This window comes from Maniola jurtina, chromosome 2 (genome assembly GCF_905333055.1).
Source record: "Maniola jurtina chromosome 2, ilManJurt1.1, whole genome shotgun sequence".
Classification (NCBI taxonomy): Eukaryota; Metazoa; Arthropoda; class Insecta; order Lepidoptera; family Nymphalidae; genus Maniola; species Maniola jurtina.
This window is the reverse complement of record NC_060030.1, coordinates 10,018,913-10,045,639: the sequence shown is the minus strand read 5'-3', so window position 1 is coordinate 10,045,639 and position 26,727 is coordinate 10,018,913. Positions and strand designations below refer to the sequence as shown.

The following is a 26,727-nucleotide window of genomic DNA, read 5'->3' as shown; positions in this document are numbered from 1 at the left end:
TTCAGGCCTTTAGGGATATTTAATAAGCTGTAGGCTGTACCAAACTTATCGTTTGAAGAACACAAATGGAAAACAAATGTTTGCTGCGGTTTTATTACCTACCTACCTTAAGGTTGCCTGGTAGAGATTGCTCCAAGCAAGAAGGCTGCCTTTGCACACAAATGTTTTTTCTGTTTTCTTCTTTCTGTGTTGTGATCCTTTACATGTATTTTTGTGTGCAATAAAGTGTTCTATCTATCTATCTATCTATCTATCTACCTTTTGCTAGTGGTTATAGATTTTAACCATGTGTTAACAATGTAAAAAGCATTTTAAATAATATGGTATTTTTTCCAATTGTGAATTCAACATTTTTTGCTATCCACAAATCAATTAAAAACTGACATTAGTGGTAGAAACATACTCACTTCTAATTATTGCCACAAAGTGTACCCAAGTACAGCTACTCGCGAGTATCAAACTCAAGTCTTAAACCAGCCGGCGAAGTTTTTCCGATTTTAAGCCATCTAGGTAATGAACCTACATTTCTATCTAATTATTTATTATTCGGATCATAAAGTTCACTCATTTTTCCATTGGCCTTTTTTCTTTTCCTAATAATAGATGATTTCTTTGCGACGATGTAGTTAGCGCCAAATATGAGCCGTAATTGGAAAAATTGAGGAAAATATATGGCGTTCATCAGTGATTCAGAAAGCGTCCGCCGTTAAAAGAGCCTAGTTATTATCGTAAGATTGATCTTTTTACTCGGTTAGTTTTAGATAGATACTTACTTTTCTTATTACTTAGATACCTACTTTTTAGCTTTCGAATATTCGCTATCCTACTAATATTTTAAACGCGAATGTTTGTAAGTATGTACCTATGGTTGAATACTTGTTACTTTTTCACGCAAAAACTACAGGACGGATTTGATTGAAAGGAATGGAGATAGATATTTCATATTAACACATAGGCCACTTTTTATCCAGGAAAATCAATGAGTTCCCACAGGATTTTCGAAAACCTATATCCACAGGAACGAAGTCGCGCGCATCAGCTAGTTTCTACATATCTACGCAATAAGCTTTGTGTACAGTGTCGGTAGGTACCTAACTTTACCTAATAAAATTTTAACTTATCTTTTTATTTATCTTCACTTTTGTATAGGATCCAACGTCCCTCGGTGGGTGCAGTGGTGAGCGTTGCAGCGTTATAATATGAGTGGGAGGTACCGGGTTCGATTAGCGGCTGGGGCAATTTGCGAATTTACAATTTTATTAAGCTCCCATGATACCCACTGATTTTTGCAACTACTTATCTGGTTTGCTGGGTGAGGTCATTTCGGGTGGTCGTTCTACCACAGAACAGCGAGAAACATGAACGTTGGCACTACTCTTATGTGGTCAACATCCAATTTGCTCATACGAAACGATTTTGCTCTACGTTTCTGATAGGAACCGCTAAGGTGTGGGACACACTTTCGGCATCTGTCTCTTGTCGAACATAACTTAAATATCGTCAAGGCAAGAGTGAAAGGGCATCATCATCTAGGTAAGCGCACTCCAACCTAGATCTCATCATTGCTGTTTCTCAGACATGACTAACGTCAAGCGCAAGCCTATATCTCAATAAAAAATATTTAGATAGGTAATAAGTACCTAGGTTCTTCATTAGGGTTTTATATGAAGATCATTACCTATATTTGCAAACTATGGATGTCTCCAATTATTGCTTGTGGAAATTATTAGGAAGCTATCTGCAATCTGCATATTTAACAGTCTTAAGTACGTTTTTGTACGTACTTACCCTTTATACTTAGGTACATACCTACTTATTATGAATAGGTACCTACCTATAAATGAGCGCCGGGTTTACGATTCTTCCATATTATTCATATCTCATAAAAATACCGTCTGATTTATGATCTGCAAATAACCATCCGAATTTTTATCTTAGAAGCTAAACGATGCGACGACGGGCAGTAAAAATGATGGTTAATAAATAATTAACTAGCTAATTATTTATTAACCTATGAAAATTGCCGTTTTCATATTATGTTCGGCCTTTTGCTTTATCTATAGTGAGAATGTTTCTATGGTTCCATGAATGTATACAGATCATAAAGGTGGATCGTGGATAGGTACTTAATTGCCACAGCAGTACGTGGCAGATCGAGATGTTAATCGAGGTGAGGACGCCCCCGCACACCCGCACAAACCCGGTGCGGGATAGCGCGGGTGACGTGCGGTTGTGCAGGGCATCCCCCCCACCTCATATCCCGATTGCCATCTCAACCTGTCGCATACTTAGTACGAGTGTCTAATCAGCCCTTTGTAAAATATGATCTACAAAATTGGAGTGGGAGAGACGGGGATAAATAAAAAACAAGCATAATTAAATCTTGAAGTTGTAACTTTTATTACACAAAAAACGTACGTATTGTTTATGAATTAAGGGCTCCGCTAACTCCGGGCCGTGCTACGGTTGTAGGTAATCAAGTTGCAAACCACTTTAACTTACAATCAACATCAACAAAAAAAAATAATTGGTAAGTATGCAAAAAATAACTTCCACAAGTGGAAAACGAGTGTTCGAAACGAACACCCCCTATTTTGAGTTGACCTTTGCATCGATACAAAAATCACAGAAAAATTATATCTCAAGATATATGATATCCATCCATCCATCCATCAGCCTGTAAGCGTCCACTGCTGGACATAGGCCTTTCCAAGAGCGCGCCACCAAACACGGTCCTCCGCCTTCCTCATCCACCCGCTCCCCGCCACCTTCTTCAGGTCATCGGTCCAGCGGGCTGGAGGTCGTCCCACACTGCGCTTACCGGTACGCGGTCTCCACTCCAGAACACGTCTGCCCCAACGGCCGTCGGTTCTGCGACAGACATGGCCTGCCCATTGCCACTTCATATATTTGATATATGATATACATATATCAATTATATGCACACAAGTAAACTTAACCGAAAAACTTCAATCTACAAAAAATTTCGGAATGTACAATACAAACACTCCCACGCTGTTGTATAGTGCACAGAGACCTTAACAGCCCACTGCACTATAATAATACCAATAATTGTACACTAATAACGATCCAAGATCACTAAAGTGCGTACGTTTAATGCGTACATTTTGAGATCTCATTTTAACTCTGTGTCAACCTATCATATCAAAAGTACATAACATTTAAATCCTTGATTTAAAGGTATTTTAATTTACGGTTCACAGTACTTTTGACACAAAGTTAAAATGGCGAGATCTCAAAATGCTAATTAATTTGTCAAAAAAAGATATGGTTCATTTTAACCATATTATCTTAAATCTAAGCAAAGTTGAAGTACCTACGCTCTCTTCGTGTTGACAGATATTTTCATTCCTAACATTTTAGTTCCGAGTACGCTCACATGACGCTCACTGCTGCTATCAGCGCCAGAATAGCGATAAACAACTTGCTTCAAAACAGGTCAGCAAGTATCTATAAGTAGCAATCAGGTCAGGACTTACTATTGCTGACCTGTTATTGTTGATGTAAGATCTGTCACATTTTAACTCTGTCTGTGTATCTGTATTTAGCAAATTCTGGGCAACGTCAAAGTACTGTCTATAGATCTCAGCTTTAGAGTTGGTGTCGTGTCGTAAGGCGTCGATCTCACGACAATGAGTCTATAGCTCTGAATCCAGAGTTCTGCGACACGCTTTTTCGGTAATCTGATGTCGCTTATATTATACAAAGAACGTAAAATTATTCATACATGAAAATGTTGAGTAGGTGGTCAAAAACGCGACTATTTAACAAAGATAGGCGAGTAGTAAATACCGAACTATGAACTCAGAACTAGATCGTTGGCTGAAAGATGTGTTTCATGGTGTACAAAGGCTCTTATATTATCACAAAAAAAAAGAGTATAACACGTACAAAGTAAGAAAGGGAAATCGTGGCTGCCGTATTGTGACGTTATTACTGTCAATAATAATATCTCTATATTAGATATACGACGTTCCCATTGTTACTTTGTACGCATTATATTAATATCTAGTTATAACATTTACTTATTGACTACTTCAGCGGTATCTGATTTTTCTTCATCGGCGTCCATTGACACGCTCCTCGCTGCCTTCTCTTCGCTCTTACTCGTATCCTGTAAATTTAAAAAAATGTATAAGATACGTTTCAAAATTTTTAACACTTGGTTTACTCTCCCGACCCTGGACTATATTGATTTTTAGAGCTACAGAAAATTTAATATCTACCTTTTTACACTTAAATAGAGTTGCAATTAGAATACATCATACAGCTGTGTTAAGAAGAGCTGGCACGTACAACAAATGCATAAATTGCGCTTATGTACTGTCTATGAATCAGCGCAAGGTATTATGGTCGCACTGCATACGCATCTTGAAAATTTCTCTGTCTCTCTCGCACGCAGTCAAGCTTACGAGCGTGAAAGAGAAAGTTATTGTTATATTTTAACTACATTATGAAATACAGCTTGATTTTTTGTTTTTAAACCCCATCCGTCTGTCAACGGAAACAGCTTGCGCGCAACCTCGTTAAAATAATCAGTTTTTGAAACATGCTGCATAGTAAAATGACGTTTTTTAAATAAAAATATTAGCCAAGTTTATCATGATGGCTAATATTTCCCTTGCCCCTCCAACTAAGCGTAAAGCTTGTGCGGAGTAGGTACGACAATAGTGCAACGGGGGTTGAAGTTTGAAAACTTAGGCTTATAGAACGACGCGACGGTGCACTGCACTAAATCGTCAAAATCTAGTCTAAATATTTTTTGCACGCTATAACTCGTTCACCTCGCGATGACCTTGTTATCTATTCACTCGAGTAGAACATATTATTCATTGAAGCAAGAAACATAAGACGTACGTAAACAAAGAAACTAAAATATGCATATACGAAGTTTCAGTTTTCGATTCATTTTGTACTTCAGTTCACACTGCATTTTTATTCTAAAATGAATGATTTTATCAGTTCCATATTGTTACGCATCATTAGATGATGCCCCCGACTTTAGCATCTAAGAAACCCAATTGAACTTTTTGATTTTCCGGGATAAATAGTCTATACAGCTTTATATGGGATGGAAGCTACAAGTAAAATACAATTTTGGCACCAAGAGGTATCAAAATTGTACTTGTACTGTAATTGTAGTTGCGTCTGCACACCCGCACGTCACTCGCAGCTTGTTAGCGCGGGGGTTGTGCGGGGGTGCGGGGCCCCGATTGCCATCTCCACCTATCGCACACTACACATACCTGACTCTCCCTTTTATTTTCTTCCCTGCTTTTCTGTTCGCCTTCTTTATTATCCAGTTCCATAACTTTATTCTCCTTCTCTTCATCTTTCTTCTCAGCACTATCACTGTTATCTGTTTCCATAGTCTTATTATCATTTATTTCGTCTGTCTTTGGCGCAGCGTTTTTGTCTTTTGTTTCTACAGCTTTATTCTTCACATTCTTCTCCTTTTGCGTTAAGTCTTTGGTGCTGCCTTTAGTGCTATCCGTTTCCATAGAACTGGAGCTCCGACGTTTGTTTTTCTTGGCCCACTTGGCCTCAAACTTCTGTATAAAGTCTGCTTGATTTACATAATCAGCCGGTTTCTCTGCGCTGTATCCAGGATGCATTGTGATATCTGTAACAAAGAAAATTAGATTGAATGCTCTTTTAAACAAAAAAATTGTTCTATGAAGTAGTCAAAATTTATTAGTATGACACTGGGCATGAAGTTGTAACTTTGTAAGCAATAACTAGTTGCAGCCTGCAAACATTTTTGTTTGTAAGGACATGTCTAGTGTGTAGAGGTTGTTGTGCATTGTATTAGTTTGGACTTTACACCCACTGGGATTAAAAAAAAATTAAAATGAATAAGTTCAAATTGAAGAACTAGTAGATTGCATGCGAATTCATCAGTTTCAAATTTTTTAATCCTGTGTAAATCTTTGTTTCCCTGTTAAAAAAATAATGCAAATATCTCTGTGTTCACTTTTTCGTAAGCCGTCTGGCGGCGGATCATTGTTCTCAAGATGTCATTTAGTAATAAATAAAATGAAGTATAGACTATTCCTCACCAAGCACCTCAGGTACCATGTAAGGGAACAGCCAGCCCACTAGCGGTGTCTCTCCCGCCACGTAGTCCGCCCTCTTGTGGTAGAACTATGTATATGTATACCTACCTAAGTATGACTGTAATGATACCTACCTAAGTATGACTGTAATGTGTAAGGTATTTTGAGCATATTCAATGTACATTTAAACTATTTAGTGTAGTTTACATTGTTTATGTAAAATATTTGCACGCCATTACATGGCAAGTGTAGTGACACTAAAATAAATTGTAAAATCTACGCTAACCTACATTTGAGCAAATAAATGATGATTTGATTTGATTTGATTTGATTTGAACAGTAAGGCGTTTGGCGACGGAATATTGTTCTCAAGCTTTCATCTAGTAATAAATAAAATAAAGTATAGACTATACCTTCACCAAGCACCTTAGGTACCATGTAAGGGAACAGACAGCCCACTAGCGGCGTCTCTCTCGCTATGCGCCCTCTTGTGGTAGAACGGTAAGCCGTTCGGCAGCGGAACATTGTTCTCAAGCTGTCATTTAGTAATAAATAAAATAAAGTATAGACTATACCTTCACCAAGCACCTCAGGTACCATGTAAGGGAACAGCCAGCCCACTAGCGGCGTCTCTCCCGCCACGTAGTGCGCCCTCTTATGGTAGAACAATAATCCGTCCAGTGGCGGAACATTGTTCTCGAACTGTGGGTATGTGCTTAGCAAACTGTGAATAAGAACAAAACAATCATATAACCAAGATTCAGCAGTAAGAGTTTTTAAGATTAAAATTTTAGCTGTACAAGATGCAATATCTAAGATAAAATGTTTACAACAATTGGACATATTTTCTGAAAAACATCCAAACTCAAACCACAATCAAAATATACTGATTATATCCCGGATTTGCGATGCGACGTAATATCATTTAATCACCCAGCCGTAATCAGTTTCTTTATAATATCTCTATTTTGAATTGACTGTAGAATCTTTTTCAGAAAACTTCTAATTAATGTTAACATTTAACTTTCTGTTACAATTTTATGTCTAATAACATTTTTAATCATTTTCAGATAGTTTATTTTACACAGATATAAATAAAAGATACTCAAAAAATATATTTATTTAGCACTGGCACCAAACAAATTCATCTGGTGAAAGGTTTTAAAACTCTTCTGGTCTCTTTCAGTTTATATTGAAAATCTAGCTGTGAGGACTAGTTTACGATCAGCATTACCTACTTTCCTCTGCTCAATGCTCTTGTTTTTCTTTCTTAAGACATGGGTCAGATCTAAGGGCATTAGACGTTAGGGGAGAGCCATATCTGTGCTGATGAGACACCCAGCAAAATATTTAAGTTTTCCGAAGAATCCCACTTCATAGGGATAAAGCGGAATTTCTATTGTAAGCTTGACTAATAATGCATAATACTTACTAGCTAAGATAATGTGTTGTGCAGGGCATCATGGGGAGAATTTTAATTATAACTTTGTTTTTCTTGTTGATCGTTTTTGTGTCAGGAAAATCTTCCAATTGAGTCTTCATCCAGTATTGGCGAAATTCAGTCTACAATTATTTATTATTAAAGTTGATATTGTGGCTAATTCAATACCTAAACTAAATTGGCAGATCTAAAACTAGTGTTATTCTTTTTTGCAAGGAGCGATACCAATACATTTAGATCTATCAGTAATCAGTATCTAATTTTGCTACTTCTATTCCAGTCAAAAAGTGCAGTGTTTTTGGCAGCCAAAGGTTTTGACAAGGGAATGTGAAGTGGAGGCGAACAGGGTACTCAAGAACCTGCATAGCCCCAAAGAATAAAATAATTTTAGTTTAGAGATTGTGTTTAACAGAATTAGCCACAAGATTATAAATGACAACCAAGCATGGATTAGACTCGCTCCAGCAATATGCGGATTGCTTGTATTGCACAGTATGGCACATTATTGTAAATTGAACACTTGAAAAGAGCAACCGCCGCGTTTCTTGCTGGTTCTTCTCGGTAGAAACGGAATTCTGAACCAGTGGTAGATTATTTTGACGATTCAAAAGCACTTGTAAAAGTTTAATTGAATAAAAATATTTTGAATTTTGGATTGTATATGCAGCTAAAAATTCTCTTATTCTACGTGGGACGCGAGAACCGATTCAATCGGGACGATTGTATCAACGAAGTATGGACTTCTTCTTCTTCGCACACACACATTAGCGACTGACGTTTATACGTGCCCCCTAACACGCGCGGTATTAGCCTCAATGTGACAAAAGCCATAACTTGCAATTCAAGTGAACCAAAAGTAAACTATTTTAAGTTTGTTCATACTATCTCTTTCTTTCATATTTATTATAGAACAGCAGTAGTTCCTGTCAAATTTATTTTATGTAATACTTAATTACTTACCTCACCATCTGTCATGGGTTGATTGTTCCAAGCAAGCAAATCCAAGAGGTGCAAAGTGTTGGATTGCTCATGATAGAAGCAATCTAGAACACAGCAATTTCTACGGTAAAGATTGTAAGGGTTGCCTCCTGGCAAGCCTGTGTAGCGCTCAAATTTGAAATGGCCATACTTTGTGTAGAATTTTGTTGTGCCCTGGAACATAAACATTGGATTAAGTGTCTTTAAATCACAACTTACATTATAGAGAGAAAGTGAGTTTGTTTAGTGATTTACTCTTAAATCATATGAGATTAAAGACTGAAGATTGAAATTTGTTCATCCGCATCCTTAATGAGAACATGCCTCAAACCAAAGCACATTTTCTCACAGACTGAGCAGCTGGTTCACAGGATTATTATGTATTTGGTGTGTACACACCATTCAAGTATTTAGGGAGCTAGCAAACAAAACAATATTTATGCTTCTGATAAAAATATCACTACCCATCAATACACATTGTTGGTTTATTGGTTTGTCCTTCAATTACATTGCAACAGAGCAACAGATTGACGTGATTTTTTGCATGGGTGTAGTAAAATACCTGGAGGGTGATTTAGGCTACTTTTTATTTTGGAAAATCAAAGAGTTCCCACTGGATTTTTAAAACCTAAATCCACACGGACGACGTTGCGGGTATCAGCTAGTATTTTGTAAACGGGAAGTTCTTGAGCCCATTGCATATTAATCTAGACACATTTCCAAGCATAACAGCCTACAATTGTGCTAAAACTGAGCCAAAGTGCGCAATTTTGATCCAAACTATACAAGTACTATAAAATTTCAACAGCTTTTATGCAGTTTTTGCTCCTCCTGTTAATATTATTTTGATGCAATAACACCATCTTGTTTCACAGCTCCTGATTCAAATCTAAGACCACAGAAAAATATAACAAATAAACAATCTACAAATATACATAGTATCAACTTACGTTATTGGCAATAACAAGAACCCTTACACCCTTTGGACAGGGCACCACATACCAATTTTGTGCAAAATCACTAGGCTTCTCAATCATCCATTCTGACAACATCAACACATTGCTGTATGTGAGACAGGTTTTATGGAAGCCAGCCACATATATGTTTGGTCTATAGGGAATCTAAAAACGTTAAAGAAATAGAAAGATATAGTTGCTAATTCTGTCATACAAAATCTTTGAACTAAACTAAAATGATAGGTCTAAATAATATATTGCTATCCCTTTCAATAATGTACCCTGTGAAAAAGAGCAGCATTAGATTTAGATCTGACATTGTTATTCATAGCTACTCCTCCAGATTTACACAATTTATTTAATTGATAATGTAATAAACAGAATACTACTCTTAGACCATTCTTGGTTATTCAAGTCAAAGTCAAAATGATTTATTCAAAGTACTCTTGTACTTTCATTAGTTTAGAAATATCTGTAAAATTGAACAATGATGAATCTAAACAATTTTTAAGGTGATGGATTGAACATATGATGATGAGATTGTTGTATTGTCTATAACTATTTTCTAAGTATAAATTGACAGGGCTTAAACAAGTGTATGTGTAGTTAGAATAATAACACCATGAACTCACCTTTTTATATGGTCTGAATAGTTTACTATTGTCTTCAACAGCATTAACAAGTTCCAGAATACCACGGAATCTATCTATTTTGTTATTTCGGTTACTGCAATGGTCACAAAAATGATACATCAGAATATGTGGTTTATGTGGCTGTGGCATATGAAATTAACATGGCAAAGATAAAAAGAGATTTGTTTCACAGCTACCTGCAGAATCATAGTTTTTTTTTATTGTTTGTCAAGATACGCAGCCACAATCTAACAGACAGCCACAATACAACAGTCCGGAGTGTGTTTAAATATCAGGTTTGGGCCAGGTTGTGTGTTATAGGTAGGTACTTAGTTTTCAGTAAGTATCTACACAGGGCAGTTAATGTTAAATGTAAATTGAAACCTATGGCTATGAACTAGGTGTGACGGAAATCTATCTCGTTTACTAAATAAGTATAGGTAATTACCCTTTTTGGGTCTCCAATAACTGAGCTCTCCGTTCTTCTTGGCTCCCTGTTTTCCCCCAGTTCTTATAAAGGCCTTCGAAATCACTTTTCTCTTCCTTAGATTCTGTAGCATCGAGATTTGAAAGTGCTTTTTCCAAAATTTCCAAGTCGTCTTCCATTTTCATGTAGAATTATTATGCTTATATATTCCAAAAACAAGACCAATTATATAAATTCTTTCCTATATTGTTTCCAATCCCCTGTTTTAAGTTTCAACATTCAATGTTTTAATCACCGACCAGAAAAATTTCAATCACAAACCGGAACCGGCGCCCTATAAAATTGACGACGACGACTGACATTGACTGTCAGTTGTCACATGAAGTGTGACACAACTGTGACAGTTGACATTGACAATAACTAGGCATGTTGAAAAAATATCAATGTATCGATATATTGATATTTTTTTGTAATTTAAAATATTTTAATGCATTGAAATAAAATCAACACCATTTATTTTTCCTATAGTTAAACTAAGTTATATGAAGAACAAATACCGCTGTCGCCACTGACTTAAACCGCTAGAATTCAAAGCAGTAAAAAAGTACGGCACTTGTGCCCATTTGTTTTTTTTGTATCTATTTAATATACTGGATTAAGCAAAAAAGGTACCCAATAAATTATTTTAGACTCATCCATGGTGCGCGACAGGCTGAGATGACAACTCGGGTGGGGACGCCTCGCATACTTGCACAGCCCCCACAACCCCGATTGCCATCTCCTCTTGACGTGTACTACATATATATTATTGGCGTCACTCAGAAAAGCAGGTATTATTTAAATATTTTTATCGAATTATTGGAATGTCCTCTCCAAAACCAACACAAAAAAAATACAAGTTTAATGTGTAAGGTTATCCGAGAGTTTTAATCTAAACAAACTAATGCCAAAATAAATAATTTAATTAGAGCGTGATTGCTATCACAACATCTAATTATCAGTTCACAACCCAAATACCGAAAATATGCGATATCGCTCCGAATCTCAGAAGGAGACTGAACTAAAACCTTCGAAACACCCGTATTTATGCAAGTTCAATCTTGTTGGCCACCTAGCAACAGATTGTAGGTATGACATCGAATGAGCCAAATATCGATTTTATCAAACTACCTGCATTAGGTAAATTAATAATTTTATATTATTTTTGACAACTCAAATCAACTTTTTAAAAATAACCTTACAGTTCGGCCGTCCTGAATTTAACACGCCCTCGTGTTTCTAAATAATCTTGTCATGTCAGTCGCGGGCTTCCTTGCCCTAAGTCAAATCCAAATCATGGGCTATCCTGCCCTCCGTCAAATCATTAAAACCTATCCTTGAACTGCCGAACTCTCAGTTTTAATATCAAATCAACAATAAATCCAAACGACTAACTTCTCATTCGATGTATACGAAATCTGAACCACTTATTGCAAATTACTTTCCACTACACAAAAGACTAAATTCTTAAAAAAAAAACTAGAAATTTTAATCACCAAATCAAACTCAATAAAAAAATTTAATCAAATGTGGGTTGTTTACAAAAAGATACCAAAGCGAAATTAAGGCAACGTGAGACACGTCCCGCTTCTGAATTATTGGCGTCACTCAGAAAAGCAGGTATTATTTAAATATTTTTATCGAATTATTGGAATGTCCTCTCCAAAACCAACACAAAAAAAATACAAGTTTAATGTGTAAGGTTATCCGAGAGTTTTAATCTAAACAAACTAATGCCAAAATAAATAATTTAATTAGAGCGTGATTGCTATCACAACATCTAATTATCAGTTCACAACCCAAATACCGAAAATATGCGATATCGCTCCGAATCTCAGAAGGAGACTGAACTAAAACCTTCGAAACACCCGTATTTATGCAAGTTCAATCTTGTTGGCCACCTAGCAACAGATTGTAGGTATGACATCGAATGAGCCAAATATCGATTTTATCAAACTACCTGCATTAGGTAAATTAATAATTTTATATTATTTTTGACAACAGCTCAAATCAACTTTTTAAAAATAACCTTACAATATGTTCCTAAAAGTTTTCAATATATCGATTTCTTTGTTCGATGTATCAAGATTGATATTGATACATTTATTTAAATTATATCGATACTTTTTTGGCTGTTGCGACATCCACGTACATCCCTACAACTTGATAGTTGCTATGCGACGGTATTGCGTTTCCGTTTTACGCCTCTGTGTACCGATTTATGTATTATCTGTGCTCTGGGTACCAACTGTTTTCTAAATTTAAAAATAATAATTTACTATTGCCAGTACCAAAAAGCTTACTCTAATCAAGGGAAAATTAATAACTGCTTTGTTACGTTATAAATTATTGTTTACGGGGTGGGGTACTCATTACTTACTAAATAATAAATGAATATATAAAATTAATAAGTAATTCTGTATTTAGGATAAGAGCGAAACAAACTAAGAAAATTTAAGCAACAAACAGAGATCACATTGATAGTTCCTAGTGAAGAACCTAATTTTGAGATTACTATTATATGGCTATTCAACAGCTGCGAAATTTACCTAAAGAAAGTGAAGATCTTTATTTGTTTTTTTTTATATATTTTATAGACAAGCGTTTGGCTGTAATTAGACCTGCGGGCAAGTGAAGATGCAGCAAAAGATGGAGCGCGCTTGCATAGAATTGCCATAAATTCACTCTAGACTTGAAGATACCCATATATTAAAATTGGCGGGGAAACTGATGCTGGAACGTTCCTTAACCTAGCGGTTCGAATTAAAAACGAGGAGTCAAATCGCTTCATTCATAAAATTTTAACTAGGTACCTACGAACCATGATTGATGATGATGCCATGCGGTACGATACGAGATTATTTTTGGTAGTTACAGATTATTAAGTCTATCTAATTTCATTTCGAATAAAAGATTATCAAAATCAATGGATAGGTATTAGGTAATCTAATCGCAGGCAGCTTTTACATTATGTAGGTAGGTACTATAAAACTATCTGACTCAGATTCTAGACTGAGCCACCATCACGGGACTATTCGTTTTAAAGTAGTAACCATGTATATTCCTTGGTTGCTTTGATTAAGTCTGCTCACTCTGCTCCTTAGCTTCAATATTGCTGGCTGGCATGAAGTGGGTATAATTGAATAAAATAGAATAAAAAATATAACATATAACAGAATATAAAATATAACAGAATAAAATAGGTTGGACTACTTTGCGATATCCCGAAAAGATACCTTTAATAATAATAATTTAACTAAGACTAGGTAGATATAGGATTTAATTAGTAACTACATATTATTCATAATTCCATAAAAATGATATGCAATTGTTTACCTGACTGTTAGTAACTATTTTAAGGTGAATTCCGTATCATAAGTTATGTTTGTTTCTATTTTTGTTTATATCTGATTGAAAATGAATAAGGGTCTGTACCTATCTAGGTACCTACAACCTACAGCGCATGCGATTTGACATGCGCGTAAATGCAACAGCAATGCAAGGTGTGTGCAACAGAGACGTTCGATCATAAGCTTAGTGGTCATCATTAATTGATGATTAGGTATTTTCAGTGGATAATATGCAAAGAATTTTAAAATTTATGTTTCAAAAGTTATACAAATTACATTAAACTTATCATTAAAATAACTTTTGAAGAAATTATTAATTTGACAAACCGAATCTTAACTCGAGGTTAACTGTCATACGTTATATTCTACTTTTTTAAAGTACTTAATAATACCTATGTTACATAATAAAATTAATATTGAATTTTCCAGAATTAGCCTATAGCAATCTGCGCTGTCAGTACAATTATAATAGGCAAAGAATGTTCCGCTAGTCAGAAGGTCCATTTAAAATAATTACAATGTGTTGATACTTGATGCCCACGATTTTATCCGCGAGATTTAGGTTTTTGAAAAACCTATTTTCTTTCATTGCTCAGATTAATAAAAAGTTACATTTTTATCCTTCTCCGGGATGCAAGCTATCTCTGCCTATTCAATGATCTGTGCTCTGTATACCTTTTAAAATTTTCAAAGTCGATTTAATAGATGGGTTATGAAAAGGTGACAGATAAAGTATAGACAGACATACATTTTTAATATCAATATGTATTGCTTCACTGGGAAAAAGTTAAAGATATGATAAAGAGAAATAGAGCACCAGACTGTTGGTGCTGTAAAAAAACAGCCGTTGGACTAATAAATTAGCCACCCCCATCGATGTCCTACCCCTAGTTTTCCTCACCGACTATTTCGCGGTCGGTGATGTAGGGAGAACTAGGTATTGGACTACGATTGAAACATAGTTGATTATAAACATCCTCAGTTCGATGGCTGCTCTTACCCGACTAAAAGAAGAGTAGGTACCTAGGTGTAGAGTTCATCTTTAATATGTGTTTATCGGTTCATTGCTTCTCTTATAGTTACCAAACTACTCAATAGATTTTGATAAAATAAATTATGCTTGGTTTTGTCCTAGCAGCCCGAGTATCATAGACTATTTTATGACGATGTCGTAATGACAAAACCAATATGGCGAATATGAAAATACGATAGGACTTGTGAGGCATATATGAGTTTGGTTTCAAAAAAAGGGCTTCTGTATAAATTCTGAAAATATAGTTAATGTATTTTATGTATTAAAATATAAGCCGACCTGATTTGTGATAGACTTATTGGGTATGAATATTTTAGAAGTTTATATGAAAGTAGTTTATTTTGAAAGTTTTATGATTAGAATCTCACTCAGCAAGACGTATAAAAGAAATGCTATGCGATAACACAAACTCTTAGGTAGCTAATAGAGTAGTAAGTAGAGTTTAGGTATATTTTCATAGTTAAATTTCAATCATGCTTGACGAAATCACGCTTCATCAATACCTTTTTTATCACAATTTTGCAAGTAATAAGCCGATCAGTTCCATTTAAAATTCAGTTGGAACCCTTCGAGTGCGAGTCCGACTCGCCCACGAAAGGTTCCGTATCATCGTGTAAATACAAAAACTCAAACAGTCAAAAAAGTCAAAAAACTTTTTTGACTTTTTTTTTGTAATATAACCAACTTCGGATTTACAGATTTTTCCCTTTACCTACTTGTGCTATAAAGCATTGCTACCTGTTATTCGAGGCCAACCAATGGTAAGTATCTACCCTATAGGTTTTTATTACCTTGACGGGTCTTGACAGACACGACAGACTGACAGACGACAAAGTGATCCTATAAGGGTTTCTTTTCCCTTTGAGGTACGGAACATAAAACCGTGAAGAAACCGAACTAACTATCTTTTTCACAATCCCAATTGAATTTCAGTCTAAACATGACTTTAGGACCAACATGCATGATTTTTTAAAGTTTTATACGATTTAAAAATGTACGAATCTTTTTTTATTTTTCAGCAGGATAAGTGTCGTTCTTACTCGTGATGTACTACCTTAGTAGTAGAGTTCTAATGATTAGTCATTTTTGAATCTCCCGCGTGTTGCCTTGCGGCATTGTTTATCAAACATGCATTGCGTAGTAGTACCTACTTATTGCAAATTAGGTGCATGAGTCTTTAACTCCACCTGTTTGATCATTTTTTTTGTAAGTAAATAAAAATAATAATTATATTCTTGATTATTAAGTTAAAATAAGAATAATTATTTCTAAAACTCATATAATATTTTAACATGTCGTCATCACTTAGGTATTAGTGTTCCTATAAAATAATTTCTCCCAAAAGCAATGCGATAGTAATTATTGATGATCAACCCAGCAGTGACAAACGATGATTATCGATTACTGTAAAATATATAGGTACAACACATAACAGAGTACACCCACTTATGTCTGCTGTGGTACGTAGTACGATATTTTGAGGTGTGTCTATTATAAAATATTTTATAAGATATGGATATCGAAAAGCAATTGGATCAACTGTGCATTACTAGAGAGCATTTTGTCAATATGCTCTCTAGTAATGCACATATTTTATTCATAACTAGCTGTGCCCGCGACTTCGTTCGCGTGGAATAGTGACTTTTCGGGCAGCATGTACGTTAAAAATGTTCGCCGTGATTCTTTAAATTGACATAACTTTTTTATTTATGAACCGATTGACATGAAATAAACACTAAATGTTAAGTGAAGCTTACTACAATATATTAGTGAAAACCGTATCTAAATCGAATAAGCCGTTTCTGATATTAGCGTGCACAAACACACAGACAAACAGACAAAAAAAAATTAATTACAATTTCGGGTTCGGCATCGATATAATAACAACCCCTGCTACTTTTTTTTTAATATATTTCCATTGTACAGACACCACTTTTCTACAATTTTATTATATGTACCTATAGATTGACATATTATAACTAACTAGTTAGTTATCATAAGTCTAAAATATAATAATATTATTATTATGATATTGTGAATTTTAAACTAATACAACACAATTCGTACTTCGATTATTTAATAAGTTCGTACAAAAACAAGATTTTGTTTTGTTTCATAAAGTAGTAGCAGCTTTATTACATTTTGGTAAAATTATTTTTAGGGACTTTGGGTTCTTCAAGTAGCAACATTCACGCTAGCTACGATCTTTGCCGAGCGTTTTTCTATTGGACGGCGAGAACTAGCCGAGAATAACCGAGCATATGATTAGGTCACGTGGTACTTTGGAGTCTTCGTGGCGTAGCTTGTTCAGCTGCTCGTCGAAGCGGCTGTCGGACGGTCGCATCCTTGCGAGTCTGCGTACAATGTAGCAGCCATTTTTGTTCTTGTTCATAATAGCGTGCGCATATTTTAATGTATTTAGAAGGATATTTAGGAAATTTTTCAAGATGACTATTATAGTCTTTTTAATAGATACATCAGCTTCTATGAACCAAAGAGCTTATTTGGGCGGACGCCCAACGTTGCTCGATGTAGCCAAGGGCGCTGTGGAAACGTTCGTAAAGGTACGTGCAGTGTCATCGACTCCTCAAACCGCCTCGTTTGTGATCGATTTGTTTATCGCGTGTTAAGTGTGTGGAACTTATTGATATTATTTCGTAGGTTCGGCAACGATCTCCTGAAAGCAGAGGCGATAGATATATGCTTCTAACTTTCGAAGAGCCACCCGCGAACATCAAGGTTAGTATATCAGATTGAACACGTTTTTGGAGATATCCTTGTAGTATTTGGATAGGCAGCTGTGTAAGTCAGTCCTGTGAAGTATTTACAAGGTGCACTAATCTGTAATCCATAACATACGTTAAAAGTAAAATGCATTGAAAGATAATACACGACGTAAACAGGACGAACCGCTGCCTTCGCGATATCGCTCGCGAGTCGCGACTGCGCTCTCGTCGCGCGCTCATTGGTCGAGGGACGAACATAATGAAATGGCGAATTGGGGGGAAATATGAATTGAGGATGAGTGTGCACAGGAATGCGATTGTAGTTTCATTTCGTTTGATAATGTTAATACATTTAATAAATTAGTGGAACAGCTATTTTAACATGCATATATACTTTATAATTCATACGATATTTGTTATGGTTTTTGCAGGCTGGTTGGAAAGAGAATTTAGCAACTTTTATCAATGAATTGAAGAACCTGCAGTGCCTTGGATTGACCACAATGGGTGCTGCTTTAAAGCATGCATTTGATGTGCTCAATATTAATCGCATGCAAACCGGCATAGACACTTATGGCCAAGGGAGATGCCCATTTTACCTTGAACCATCTGTTATAGTGGTGATTACTGATGGAGGAAAATTGTCAAGTAATGCTGGTATCCAGGAAGAAGTTAGTATTTTATAAGTTATCACTTGGTTCCTTCTCCTTTTTTAACCGATACTACTTACTATTACTTAGGTCTCTCTCTGCTTTATATTCCTCATTGCTGAGATTGTGGCCCTTCCCATTATGGTAAGAGTTCTCTTGGTATAATAATGCTGGGGGTTCCCAGATCCTTGTGTATTAACTTAGGTAGGTACCATATTAGTATTAAATATTTTTAACAGGAAAGAATATTTATGAATTCCTATTGGAATGATTGAAATAGCACAAGTTCTGGTTCTATTTATTGTTGAATGTATTATTTTATGCACAATTTTCTTTTTATTCATTGTTGCTAGTAGGTATTACTTAGTAATTTTTTCATGTTTGTATGCCCATAAAAGAAAATCATTTAAATAGTAATGAATAAAAATATCTACTCTACTATAATTAAGAAGGTGGGTACTTATACTCTTTAATTTTATGAAACTGATATATTTTTCAATTGTTGTTCAATCACATCATCATCATCATCATCATCATCAGCCTGTGGACGTCCACTGCTGGACATAGGCCTTCCCTAAAGAGCGCCACCACACCCGGTCCTCAGCCTTCCTCATCCAGCCACTTCCCGCCAGCCGCTTAATATCATCGGTCCATCGTGCTGGAGGGCGTCCCACACTACGTTTGCTTAAACGCGGTCTCCACTCAAGGACTTTCCGGCTCCAACGGCCATCGCCTCTACGACAAGCATGGCCTGCCCACTGCCACTTCAGCTTGCTAACAGTTTGGGCTATGTCAGTGACCTTGGTTCTCCTGCGGATCTCCTCATTTCGGATCTTATCCCTCAAGGAAACTCCTAACATAGCCCTCTCCATAGCTCGCTGAGCAACTTTGAATTTGTGGTGAGCAACTTTGAATTCAAAGTTCAATCACATAGAAATAGTAAATACTTACATTGGAATTAAATTAAATTTCCATTAAATTCATGTTTTAGTTAGTTATATAATCATGTTTCCTTACTTATTTTGCGAAATATACTTATACAACTGTGTAGCTTTTCCTGCGAACTGTCCAAATGCTATCAATTAGGGATGATGTACCTGCCCTATTTATAAGTAAAAAATAATAATAATGGGATCATAAGTTCCAGAGATTCCTGCTAGGTATATCCAAACTTATATTACGTAGATAAAAGTTATATCCTAAACAGACAGACAGACAGCAGAGTGACATTAATAGGGCTCCGTTTTTACCTTTTGGGTACGAAACCCTAAAAACCTATCTCAAGCTTCAGAGCATACATGGGAAACTATTTGACATTTAAAATTACATATTTTTAACTGTTAACTAGATAAACACACTGGTTACATGTAACATGTAGGTACTCCACTCATCAGTCATATCTTATCTAACATCCCATTTACATTTGGATATGTGTTAAGTAGGATTTTTGTGAAAACTACAAATCTCAGAATCACTTTAAGTAAATTGTAAGTAATAAGAGCAATAAGTAAAAACTTTCATATTAGTTTAAAAATATACCAAATGTTCCCCTTCAACTGAGAGTAAAGCATGATTCGGTTAGTACTACAGGCATCACTCAGAAAAACCGGCCAAGTGCGAGTCGGGCTTCGCTCTTTTAGGGTTCCGTACATAACTATTAATATTATGAACAACATAGTTATTTTGGATGATGCCCGTGATTTCGTCCGCGTGGTTTTAGGTTTTTGGAAATCCCGTGGGAACTCAGATTTTCCGGGTCAATTTGTCCATCTCCGGGATGCAAGCTATCTCTGTAGTCTACTCTTTACCAAACAGATGACGCCCGCGACTTTATCAACACGGGTTTAAAAAATAAAATAGGAAGGAGGAAAAAAAATAAAATAAGGAAAAATAGCCTATGTCTTTCTCCGGGATTCTACTCTATAACAAAAGTCAAAATCGGTTAAGTGAATTATGCTTTTTAAATTTTTCGTATTCCTGTGGGAACATGTTATTTATGGGGGACAAAATGTAGCTTATATCCATCCCGGGATGTACTCTTAACTTGTATCTTTCATCAAAATTGGTTAAATGGATAGGCTATGAAAAACTAGCCGGCAGATACACTTTTGCATTTATACTTTAAGTACTTATGGATTTTGATTTCTTTTTAAAAAAATTTATTTTATTAAGTACATATTTAATTTGTTGAATCTGTTGTTCAATAATGTATGAGTGTATACTGTATAGTAATAATTTTAACTATTTTTTCAGAGTTATTTAAATTCATTTCTGACATTAATACAACCTGTATCATCAAATTTTTGTCTGTTTTTTATATACTCAATAATATTTTTTTCTTTCTTTCCTAGTTCAATCTTCCAATGAACTGTCCTATTCCTGGTTCGGAGCTAACCAGGGAGCCATTTCGATGGGATCAAAGGCTGTTCTCATTGGTGTTGAGACTAGCTGGGACTCCAGCTGTGGAGAGAGATACTGGTCTGGTGCCATCCGACTCCTCGCCTATTGATGCTATGTGTGAGGTCACAGGAGGTAAAAAATTAAAAGAACTCAACACTTTAATTTTTATTTGATGACAATTCTGCGTCTTCACCAGTTATAGGTCTGCGTTTGACTACAATCAAGCTTTAAGGCAAGCAATGACAAGGTCTATGTCACGATAGCCTAATAGATGCCTATTCACACTTCTCTTGAACGTTAGAAGTGTCACTGTCAATGATTTCATCTGTGAAATGTTAACATCATTTCACATCATCTGATAACTGAAAACCATCCAATATTAATGGCTGGTTTTCAGTTATCATATGCCCATATTAATGAACAAAGATTGTAATTTGTATGTACGAGTACTATATACCTATTACCTATGTACAAACTGATTCCTGAAACTATTCCCACTGTATGTTAGTACATACCTATTACCTATACATTATAATAGTTCAATGCCTATTCCTCCGCTCCATGGGAAATCTTTGATTTTCCGGGATAAAAAGTAGCCTATGTGCTATGTGCTAATCCAGCGTATAATCTATCTCCATTCTAAATTTCAGCCCAATCCGTCCAGTAGTTTTTGCGTGAAGGAGTAACAAACATACACTCACACACACACACACACATACATACAAACTTTCTCCTTTATAATATTTGTGTACTGTATGTTAGTACATACCTATTACCTATACATTATAATAGTTCAACGCCTATTCCTCCGCTATCATTAATTAAACAGTAAAGGTTGGACCACATTAGAGCGGCGCGGCGCGTTGCTGCATGACGCTTGTTGGCACCTATCGCATTGCGATTGCAGTAAAGCAGCACTTGCGTTATTTCCTTACCCATTCACGTGCGAACAAAAAGACGTTGAAGAAGAAGTAGAAAAATGGGCGACAGTAACGAGAAATTGGTTAGGTATCATTTTAATGACTGTAGAATTTCACACTTCAGAATATTGAAGACAAAATGATATATTCACTGGATGGAACCACATTATATAATACTAGCTGATACCCGCATCTTCGTTCGCGTGGATGTAGGTTTTTAAAATTCCCGTGGGAAATCTTTGATTGAAATAATATTTTGACGTAGTACATGCCGCGCTGTGCAGCACCGCGCGTCGCTTTTAATGCGGTCCAACCTTAAATGTCAATAAACTGTGATGAAAAATATTTTGATTGAATGAGTAGTAGCAATATATACTAACATAATATTTTTTTATCATAATTGGAATAACAACACAGATAACTTTCTTATAGTAAAGCTTACAACTTTTCAAGGTAGTTAACTTGTACAATGTACAGTGACGGATTAAGACTACTTGATGCCCTAAGCAATCCATGCCTGTGGGCCCCCCTATCCGTATGTCAACTAGAATCGGTCTTTAATTAAACCTTTACCGCCTAAAAACATTAGTTTTTTGTAAAATAAGATGATGAGATGTAACGTACTTTAGAAGTGGAGTAGGTGCGACAACAATAAAAACCAAAGCATAATTATTTATTTATTTATTGAAATGCGCCTTGCGGCTTTCGGGGACATTCGAATTGTCGGGCAGCGAGTGGGCAAGCGGGAGTGGGGTTAAATGATTCTAAATCGGACTCTATGTCAACTTAAAACGCGCGAATTTTCTAATTAGTCCTAGAAAAGTTTCTACTCTCACGTGACGTGAGAGTGAGACGTGAATGCCCTAAGGACAGATTTTTCTGTGCTTCTTCTGGTGCCCCCTCAGACGTGATGCCCTAGGCAATTGCTTAATTTGATTAAGGGTTAATCCGTCACTGACAATGTATAGTACAGCACAATAATATTACTCATTAAAATAATTTTGTTTCAAATCGTAGTTTGATGAAATCTTGAAAGTTTAAGAGTTAAATAAGATTTTGATAATATACTTACTATGCTAATAGACTCTTCTGTAAATAAGGGTGACATTTTGGCCCTTATGAAACCAGTTGGGCAAGTTTTTTTGAGTGGCATTCTCGATAATACTTGATAATGTGTGCAGTAATGTTATTCTTATTTTAACGCGAGTTAACCTTCAAGTGCTTATTTTACTATTCGTTTTAGAACAAAATGTCGAGAAATCTTAAGTGTAATAATATTACTATTATTACATATTTAATTACAAGAAATTTTCTTGCCGAATTCACCTGCGCTTTTTAGGGTTCCGTACCTAAGAGTGCCAACGGGACCCTATAAATAAGGCTCTTTCCGTTCGTCTGTCCGTTCGTCCGTCCGTCCGTCCGTCCGTCCGTCCGTCCGTCCGTCCGTCCGTCCGTCCGTTCGTCCGTCCGTCCATCCGTCCTTCCATCCGAGCGGGCTGTATCACGTAAACCATAATAATAGGAAGGGACCTGAAATTTTCACAGAATGTGCATTTCTATTGCCATAACAACAAATTCTTAAAATTTCAAAATTGGCGCTATGAAAGTAGAAAAAATAAAAAGTGTTATTTCTTGTACGATAATAAGGAACCCTTACTGTGTAAGTCCGACTCGCACCTGATCGATTTTTAGAGTTTTTTATTTGTCACAAGCAATCAACAGTAAGAGGTCGCTTACGCCTACCTATTCAATACGATAGTGGAATAAAGAAATGCAGTTTGTATTATTGAAATCGGTCTCCTTTCCTTTTGCGATACGGAAGTCGGAACCCTAATAGATGAGTAAATATTACAAAAGAAAGAATTAAGGGTTGAAATGAAAGCCCTATATTTTTGCCCTAGGTCGTTCCTATTGCATCACATCACATCGGATGCTGATGCAGTGCATCGACAGTCTTGTACAGAAGGTACAAAGCGGTGTCGTGATCAACTTTGAGAAGATAGGTCCTGACCCTCCGCCCATAGACGGTGGGAACAACAGGGACGGCGGTGACCAGGTAGAGGATATCAACCTGGACGCTGACAAAGACATGGATGGGGATGGTGAAAGAAATGGGGTACGTACTTTTAGATTAAAGATCTAAGGGTAAGCCCGCACTGTGGAAATTTACCGCGCAAATTTTTCCGCGAGTTCTGAGAAATTGTATATTAGGCAGTTGACGCGTTACGCGGTTTCATACAACTTCCATATTATGTTACGGAATTTTGGGGGAAAAATTGCTTGGTGAAATTTCGCAGTACGGGCTTACTCTAAGTGCGCATTTAAGACTTGATACATACAAAAAATCGCAAGCACGGTGGCGTTTTCGCTCCTACAAGATTGACTTGAAATTCATGTAAACGTAACTCGCATTTATAAGTGAACCAAAAATATTTTGAACAAAACTGACTTCCAAAGCCTACAAAAACTAGGTACAAAGTGTTACAAACTTTGTAGTGGCTTTGGATTTGTAGTACCTAAAATATCAATTAACCACCAAAACTTGCCGAATCCACTCGGCATAAGAGTTCAGAACCTTGCAGCATCAGGATTGAGGAGTTAGAAACCGAAGTTCAATGATGTCTATGTTTGGTAACTAGAATAATATTGCACCATCCGCAGTTCCTGAATCACTATATCTTAGGAGTTCTGTACCCTGCATTATCAGGGTTAGGAGTTGGGACTTGGAGTCCAAGCATGAAGTCGTTGCTTAGTACCTACAATATTACTTCAATATGAACACTTCCTGAATCTTGATAACTTAGGCGGGCAGTAACCTTGCAACATCAGGATATTTAGGATAGGATAAATAGTTGGATCCAGAAATTTTTATGGGACCACCACGTGAACTTCTGCTGTTGTTCAAAAAGAAATTGCGAATCGATCCCGATATAGAAACCTCGAAAAAAATCGTTGTACTTATTCATGTAGTTGTAGCACGCATTAAATAAGTAAGCAAAACTAGCTTATTACTCCTACATACTTACGTCAAAAATATTTCCAATCTGAAAACGCTTATCTATACATATAATAAAATTGAAGAAAAGTGGTCTGTACAATGGAAATATATAAAAAAAGTAGCAGGGGTTGTTATTATATCGATGCCGAACCCGAAATTGTAATTAATTTTTTTTTGTCTGTTTGTCTGTGTGTTTGTGCACGCTAATATCAGAAACGGCTTATTCGATTTAGATACGGTTTTCACTAATATATTGTAGTAAGCTTCACTTAACATTTAGTGTTTATTTCATGTCAATCGGTTCATAAATAAAAAAGTTATGTCGGCGTCGGTTTTATAATCACGGCGAACATTTTTAACGTACTACCCAAAGGACGGTATATGTAATTCAAAACATGCTGCCCGAAAAGTCACTATTCCACGCGAACGAAGTCGCGGGCACAGCTAGTATTCAATATAGATAGCTTAAATAATACTCTTAATTATTATACGAGTAGGTATATACATTTATTGGCCGATTTTTTTTTTTCTGGAAATAATTCTTTAACCGGAATTGAGGCAATGCATTAATTATGTTTATCTGCCGGCTTCTAGTATACTTTTAGCGACCGACAAAATTTCTGATTTCACAGTTATGATTGTACAATCGATGCTATCAATATGTTGCTCAAAATATGAAACCTGCGGTTCACATTGTTTATTAGTACGTTGTAACATACATATAATGCTGTGGTATTTTTAGGGCTCCGTAATAAAACTAGGAAGGATGACGGAACCCTTATAGGTTCGTCCAGTCTGTCCCTGTCATAGCATAACCATTTTAAAAAGAAACTTTAAAGTTATTAATTAATTAGGTATATTCTATCAAGATAATGCGTGCGGTGGTAAACTAGTAAATTTAAAAAAAGTGTATTTAAAAATTATTTATTAGCCCGTTCAAACAGACAGACAGACAGACAAAAATTTTTAAAAACGTGTGATTCAGTTATGGTACAGTTTAATAATTAAACCATATGAGAACTTAACATGAGGTTGCGGAACTAAGGATTCTATGTGTTTTAGTCTCGAAAATGAAATCAGGAACCTACCGCAGTAGTTTGACAGCTACAGTTTGACGATCGCAATCACCCCTGACTGGCGATAATCTCTCGCTATTCGCTAAAATGCATTGTTGCAACAAAAATATCATAAATCCAGCCAACCATAACGACTGAGATTATTTTAATGATTGATGCAGCCTTCTGAAGTCGGTTTTTTTTATTTATTAAAAAAAATGATTTTACAGTACAACCAAATTAATAATGCGCATAGAAATCTTCGTCACTGTTCGGCAACGGTCGTATGATACACATGATATTGACTCCTATTTGTTTTTCACAAGGTGCGAAATGCAAGTGCATTGTTTAGGGCTCTTACGATTTAATGATTCGGAATACGACAATTAGCGAAGATCTGCATGCGCATTATTAATTTGGTTGTACTGTACAGTTTTTAGTGGTCATGTATTAAAATATGCTGTCTGGTTAAAACCCACTGTATACTAAGCTACTTGCACTGAACACGATCACCTCTGAAGTATGACCAAACAAAAAAAGAATCATCAAAATCATATAATTGGCGGAGAAATCGCGTAACACACAAAAAAAACAACATACTTACAGTCGAATTGAGAAGCTCCTCCTTTTTTGAAGTTGGTTAAAAAAAGCTTGATAGAGGACGTTTTCTTGTTTTATTTGCATAGGTTTGATACTAATTTACTGTCTGGTTTTGTAGCGTTGGAATGGAGGCCCTTATCAGACCAGCATGCCCAACCAAGCCTCGAGCGCGCCGCAAGCATGGCACTCTTGTAGGCGTCTTATCTACGTGCCGCGGACGGTGGCGCAGAAGGGGTTTGCCGTTGGTTTCTGGCCTATACCCGAGTCGTTTCGGCCTGACCCTAATGCTCAAATATTGGTAAGTTAATTATTATATTTTTGTAAACGTTATCCTGTGCTGTCCTACACTAGGTCGCCATTCTAACACGATGGGGTCCCAAGTCGATAGAAACCGGTTTCATTAGAAAGGCAGTAGTGAGAAGATGAAATTAAGCAAATAAATCTT

At 36.1% G+C, this 26,727-nt stretch overlaps 2 protein-coding genes across 5 annotated transcripts in view; one reads left to right on the top strand and one right to left on the bottom strand.

Moving 5' to 3' along the window:
- Window positions 1-2,376: 2,376 nt before the first annotated feature.
- LOC123873255 (snurportin-1) lies at window positions 2,377-10,873 on the bottom strand. Of its 3 annotated transcripts, XM_045918039.1 has the most exons (10): window positions 10,772-10,871; window positions 10,533-10,710; window positions 10,085-10,178; window positions 9,447-9,617; window positions 8,479-8,670; window positions 7,510-7,640; window positions 6,653-6,801; window positions 5,268-5,644; window positions 2,927-4,135; window positions 2,377-2,640 (listed from the first exon to the last, which is right to left on the bottom strand). In XM_045918039.1, exons 2-9 carry the CDS (start codon window positions 10,694-10,696, stop codon window positions 4,043-4,045), a joined length of 1,371 nt encoding a protein of 456 aa, XP_045773995.1. In that variant the 5' UTR covers window positions 10,697-10,710; window positions 10,772-10,871; the 3' UTR covers window positions 2,377-2,640; window positions 2,927-4,042. The 3 variants fall into 3 exon arrangements, with proteins under 3 accessions (XP_045773995.1, XP_045773988.1, XP_045774006.1); XM_045918032.1 differs by having other exon boundaries at window positions 10,533-10,873; XM_045918050.1 differs by having other exon boundaries at window positions 5,273-5,644; window positions 10,533-10,873.
- A 6,298-nt stretch (window positions 10,874-17,171) lies between these two features.
- The window catches only part of LOC123873235 (integrator complex subunit 6-B), a 28,354-nt gene continuing 18,798 nt past the window's right edge, over window positions 17,172-26,727 (top strand). Inside the window, exons 1-6 of one of the 2 annotated variants that reach the window (XM_045917983.1) lie at window positions 17,172-17,497; window positions 17,595-17,672; window positions 18,091-18,330; window positions 20,661-20,841; window positions 23,531-23,745; window positions 26,401-26,580. In XM_045917983.1, the coding sequence (XP_045773939.1) occupies window positions 17,381-17,497; window positions 17,595-17,672; window positions 18,091-18,330; window positions 20,661-20,841; window positions 23,531-23,745; window positions 26,401-26,580 (1,011 nt within the window). In that variant the 5' untranslated portion in view covers window positions 17,172-17,380. The remainder of the gene's footprint in view (window positions 17,498-17,594; window positions 17,673-18,090; window positions 18,331-20,660; window positions 20,842-23,530; window positions 23,746-26,400; window positions 26,581-26,727) is intronic. The other variant, XM_045917993.1, reaches the window with a different exon arrangement.

Excerpts from the sequence above, each read along its gene's own strand:
- LOC123873255 (XM_045918032.1), bottom strand. The coding sequence starts at position 10,696 with ATGAAAATGGAAGACGACTTGGAAATTTTGGAAAAAGCACTTTCAAAT. Across the intron at positions 10,179-10,532 it reads TTATTGGAGACCCAAAAAGG|TAACCGAAATAACAAAATAG; the intron begins GTAATTACCTAT and ends TGACCATTGCAG. Across the intron at positions 6,802-7,509 it reads ACAACACATTATCTTAGCTA|TTTGCTAAGCACATACCCAC; the intron begins GTAAGTATTATG and ends TCTTATTCACAG.